Source organism: Mytilus trossulus, chromosome 14, assembly GCF_036588685.1.
Source record: "Mytilus trossulus isolate FHL-02 chromosome 14, PNRI_Mtr1.1.1.hap1, whole genome shotgun sequence".
NCBI lineage: Eukaryota > Metazoa > Mollusca > Bivalvia > Mytilida > Mytilidae > Mytilus > Mytilus trossulus.
In genome coordinates this window covers 8298861-8304880 of record NC_086386.1, presented here as the reverse complement: position 1 = coordinate 8304880, position 6020 = coordinate 8298861, and the positions used below count along the sequence as shown (strand labels likewise).

Sequence of the window (6020 nt, the reverse complement as noted above, 5' to 3'; positions counted from 1 at the left end):
CACATCTTCTTTTTTATACGTACACACCGTTTGAAACAGTTGCAAGATTATAATATAAGAGTAAGTGAAACGTTGTACGAAAAATCCTTTATATATTTAAACTGTTAAGAATGTATAATTCTGAGAAGAAGAACACATTAAAATTTTAAAAAGAAATTGCATTAAAAAATATTTGTAACATGGAAAATATTAAAGGCCGAAATGACATCTTGGGCCGAAATAATGAAGACAGAAATTTAGTTTAATTGCGCATGACTCTTTCTTTTTCTTCCGGTCAGAAATCAGAAAGGTTGTTGCACGTGTTTGTCGAAATATTTTTCCATTTCTAGCACTTTTAAACAGTTTTGTTAGATCAATAAATACTCATTTCAATAATATTTTTATATATTTATATAAATGCTAACTGTTAATCGCAAAATAATCATGAATTCGACAGGATAAGCTTGATTTTTTTGCTCCGCTTAGCCATTGGCTCCGAACACGCGTGCAATATTATATTTGAAGTACACTGTTCTAATTTTAAAATTTCATTGCAATATTTCCATTTGGAATTTGATTAAGTCCTTATTTTAAAGAATATTTTTTACAGTTGTCGAATAATTTGAGTTGTCGTGTGCATAGTCCAAATAATTATGACGTCTTGAAAGGCACTACTGCCACTATAGTAAAGACGTCTGGCAAGCCTATTTTTAAAAAAAAATCTAGGAGGAAGGCGTCCCATAATTTTGTTTTAAAATAGCCTTACCAGACTTCATAATTATTTGGACCAGAAAGGCACAGGAAGGCGTCAAAGAAAAATAAATAATAGAGAATATGGGGGTTGCACTTATGACAGGATGATACACCTTATCGCTAATCCCGGCTGACCCTGCCGCTTGAACTTTTGACGTCAACAACAATCACTTTTCCATTGTGGCGTCAGATATTTTGTTCTATGACGTCAACATTTTACGGGAACCTGTGTGAAATCCAGCAATGGCAGATAAATAGCGATAAGGTGTATTGCCCGGATAGTGACCGGACGACATATAAATAGTCATAACTTTTTTGTTATCCGATAGATCAAGTTTATATTTTCGTATAATATATTTATAAATCTCACAGATTCCTAAGTTTCATGGACAAATATTGTAAAACAAAAGAGATATTTACACTTGTCGTCGACCAGTTGAATATATATATAGCGTATATTGGAGAGTGTGAATACCGTCCGGTCAACTTTTTTTGCTCAAAAATAATTATTTTCCCTCCTTTTTTTTTATTTTCATAAAATATAGTTTAATATCTTTCAGGTTTACAAATATTAAACAAATCTATTGGATAACAAAAAAGTTATGACTATTTATATGTCGTCCGGTCAACTGTTCTGTCAATATCCGGGCAATCGTCCTGTCATTAGTGCTTCCCAGAATATGGTGTGCATTAAATCAATCATTTCAATAGCTTAGCTCTCCTTGATTTTAATTTTGGCACACAATTTTTCCAAATTTACTGTCTGTGGTTTTAATCACGTCAATTAATTGTTGGAAGATTCTTGATAGAATTGACACAAAAGTGACATTTTTGGAAGTATAAATTGGAAAAAAACTTGAAATTTTATTTCAGATTGTAGAAAAATTATTATGCAAATAATGTTCTACTTTTAATCCTGGACCTTTTTCTGCTTATAATTTAGATTGACTGAACATTAATTTACTTTATTACTATTAGCCATAATCACTATCCTTTAATTTGATGGCCGTGTTAAGGATCATCAGGAATTGAAAAATATGGCCGTGTTTACACCTCAAAAATTACTATGAGTACAGACAAACTGGTACATCCAGGAAAGTTTTAAGGCATGGCAGGAACTAGATATATAAAAGTTATATGAAGTCTACGTTTCAGAAAATTAATAACTTACCTGGATTTTGATGTCCATTTTTTTCCAGTCTGCAGAAGATAGCAAAATAAACAAACACCCGAGTTTCATTTGATACGGTCCACTCAGTTACACAGTTTAAACCTGTTAAATCACCTATTGTTTACAGGTGTCTATTGTCCATCTATTGTCCATTTAAATCAATACTACTCACAACATTGATTATATGAGGGGAGCTTCTCAATCGTTTTCACGACTTAGTTAATTTTTGCACCTTCTGCAGGAATGAAAAAAAATGGATAGCAAAATCTAGAAAAGTTTATAATTTTCTGAAACATAAAATGCATTTAAAATTTATATATTTAGTTCCTGCCATCCCTTAAAACTGTTGCAGGTGTATAGGTTAGTCTGTACTCAGAGTAAAATTTGGGGTGTAAATACGGCCATTTTAGCCAAAAGGTTATGATGAACCTTAAAATTATTTACAAAATTTTATATAATGAATATTACATGTAGCAGATGATTTAGAAAACGCTTTAAAAATTGGTTGGATTACTGCAGAGAAGATGCTTTGATATCTGTATTCTACTAATATTAGATAAACTTGGATTTTTGCAGTCCATATAATATAAAAAAGAAGATGTGGTATGATTGCCAATGAGACAACTATCCACAAAAGACCAAAATGACACAAACTTTAACAACTATAGGTCACTGTACGGCCTTCAACAATGATGTTAACTCTTGCACAGCAGTCACATGGTCCTCTCTAACCATGATTGTACTTTTTCAGTTCATAATTATATGATCCATGGCAATCCATACATGTATATGTAATAATTTATTTTCTGGCATTTATAGACTTCATCATGACCAACACAAAGGGTTATAGGCGTGGTACACGTTATATGTTCTCAAGACCATTCAAGAAGCATGGTGTTATTCCACTGTCTACGTACATGAAAATATACAAACGAGGAGACATCGTCGATATTAAGGTTTGTTAATATTAAAAAAAGAATATGTACCATTAAAGAAGCAAATAACAATAGGCACTGATTATACTAGTTGAGTGTTGAAAGTATATCTAATAAAGTGGCCCAGCCGCATGTTATTTCTGTCAAGTGGCTTACTGGAATGCTAAAGATATATAGTTTGTTGAATGATGAATATTAGATAGTGACAAAGGAGAAAATTTAAATTAAATGTCTACACTGAATGAATGAATGGAACTCTTTGTCGTTTGATGATCAAGGTTTACCAATTTATATCATGTATCATTATTTTTGATGAAAAAATAGAAAAAAACGGCACAGGTTTATTTTGAATTTTATTTTAGCAATTAGCATTGATTCAACATGTTTAATTTATGCTTAGTCAGACATGAGTTTTCTTCAAATCTTTATTCCTCAATTTGAAACATTAATAACTAATGTATGCATTATTTTCAGGGTCATGGTGCAGTGCAAAAGGGTATGCCCCACAAAATATACCATGGTAAAACTGGTCGTATCTTCAATGTTACACCTCATGCTGTCGGTGTTGTTGTAAACAAAAGAGTACGGTAAGTCTACTTACAAGTGACCCAGATGTGTGACCACTGGTAATTGTAGGCAGCACATCCATTATTTAATATTTTCATTGTATGTCTACTCTCATTAGTTTTCTCAAGAGACTATCAAATGGTGAAAATTATAATTAAATGTAAACAAATGTGACATGTCATGTCAGAATACTTTAATTTTGATGATACGCAATAAAATCACAAAAAAACTGACTTCTGAGGAAATTCACAATGGAAATTCCCAATCAAAAGCTCAAACACATCAAACGAAAGGATAACAAATGTCGTATTCCTGACTTGGTACAGGCACTTTCTTATGTAGAAAATGGTGGATTGAACCTTTTTTTCTTCTGCTAATAAAACATGTAAAAGCCAGTTTGATATTCAGTGCTCACTGTGTCAAAAGTCTTATTTATGATACTTGTGCTACTTCAAAATTATTGACATAATAATCGAATTTTCAAATAATTTTCAGAGAAAGGATTCTACCCAAGAGAATCAATGTAAGAATTGAGCACATCAAGCACTCAAACTGCAGATTGGATTTCTTAAAGAGAGTCCAAGAAAATGGTGAAAAGAAGAAGGAAGCTAAGGCCCAGGGTGTCCGATTCAACCTTAAAAGACAGGTAGGTCCATGGTTAGAGGCATTGCAATGATCTCGTATATCTTTAAAACAGCCTGTTGGTCAAGGGCTTTATGTATTACATTGAACTTCAAAACATTGGGTAGTACAAGGCCTAGGGCATCACAACTTCTCATTACACTTTTATGGCAGGTAGTGTTTTGGTGGTCTTGTATTATTGTTCTGCTTGAGCATGGAAAATCACCCAGGGAAAACTAAAACTTGGAATTGGTATTTGCTGCTTTTACTTTAACTGCACATTATTTTTGAAGTAATAGCAAAAAGGAGTTGGCTTATTAGCCAGAGTCATATTAGAATCACATCAGCATGTAGATATACTGAAGGTCTTAACTGTATAAAAAAGCATTTCAAACCTTTTGATTATTCTTTGCTGTTTTGATTTATTGTTGGTTCCTTAATTAATCTGTTGCAAATATTTTCTGAATTAATATAAGAACACGTTGTACAATAAATTAGTTGGGTTGGGACACTAAGGATAATGTGGCAAATTAGAAAGCTACTTCAAATTTCTAATCCATATTTTAGTAGTATTCTTCTGGCTGTTTTTGGTATTTTATTCGTAAGAAGGGGTGCAGAGGGACTTGCCTGGAAAAACTCACAAATAAGGAAACACTACCACTAGTGCTATGTATATTCATGAAAAAGCATATAATTAGATTTGTTTTATAAAATGGCTCCTCACGTACAGTCCTGACTATTGTCTGACTGAAGTTTATATTTTTTGTACTTGTATTGACGATTTTGGACCTGTAATTTCATCATATTTGTAAACTACCCCCAAAAAAATTGTTTCTGGACAATAACTTTAGTATTTATATAAGTTAATAGAAATTGATGAAATTTAAAAATGGTTTATAACCACAAAAGGAAGGTTGAGATTGGTTTTCAGGGTTATGGTCCCAACAGTTTAGGAAAAAGAGGCTCAAATAAGCATTTTTCTAGTTTCCGCACAATAACTTGTGGAAAAATGTATGGATCTCTCTAAAATTATACCATTAGTTTCCATCATTTTTTCTTTCTTTTTTTAATTTAATTGTGCTTGTTTTATTTCTTTTTCAGCCCAAACAACCAATGGGAGCCAGATTTGTGAGGACAAAATATAACAAGCCACAGATCTTAGAACCTATACCCTATGAATTTATTGCATAAAGACTTATAATAAAGTGGTCTGAGATGATATTGGTTCATTTTCTGTGTCTTTCTAATATGAAATTTTCAAACAGCATATGCAATGCTATAATAGTTTTGCAAAAGAAAAAAAAATTAAGACCCTGGCTACCAGTTTGTCTATTACTTTTAAATATGAGTAGGTAAATGCTCAGCACAACAATGCATGCATTTTGTTTTCACTTTGAACAATTGAATAGAACAATACTCATAATTTGACCATTTAAATTTTCCAGAGTATTTAACTTTCAACAACAAAGGTTGCTATATAGTAATGCCTAGAGGACAAGTCAAAATACATTATTATCATATTGTGAATGTTTTTATAAAGATATCTGTTTAATTCGCCTATTGACAATTCAAAGAGGTCTTTCGGTTTGCATATCTGTCTATCTGTTCATCGGTCAAACAACTAGTTTCCAAACTTTTTTTCTTTTTGCTTGAAGATATTAATTTGATATAAAAATTTGTTGAAACAGCTGGTGAATAATATGACAAGTTACTGATAAAGTTCAAATTTTGTTTGTCTGTGCAGGGTTATGGTCCTTGAACTTTACTTTGGATATTGACTCAAATATAAATCAATTTCCATATGTTATTTGTAATGCTAGAAGAAATAGATTGGATAATTAGTTTGAAGTTTTAGCATGACAAGTTACTGATCAAGTTCAGATCTTGTTCTTGTCTGATGATTTTGCGCAGAGCTACATTGTACAAATGTATGGTCCTTGAACTTGCTCTGACACTCAAATTGTTTTGGTAAGGTTGAATATCTAGATATTGAC

General features: G+C 31.9%; 1 protein-coding gene across 1 annotated transcript; it reads left to right on the top strand.

Annotated features, from left to right (window-relative positions):
- The first annotated feature begins 234 nt into the window (after positions 1-234).
- LOC134695890 (large ribosomal subunit protein eL21-like) lies at positions 235-5245 on the top strand. The gene is made up of 5 exons (XM_063557365.1): positions 235-289; positions 2723-2859; positions 3313-3425; positions 3901-4051; positions 5128-5245. Exons 2-5 carry the CDS (start codon positions 2731-2733, stop codon positions 5215-5217), a joined length of 483 nt encoding a protein of 160 aa, XP_063413435.1. The 5' UTR covers positions 235-289; positions 2723-2730; the 3' UTR covers positions 5218-5245.
- Positions 5246-6020: the final 775 nt, after the last annotated feature.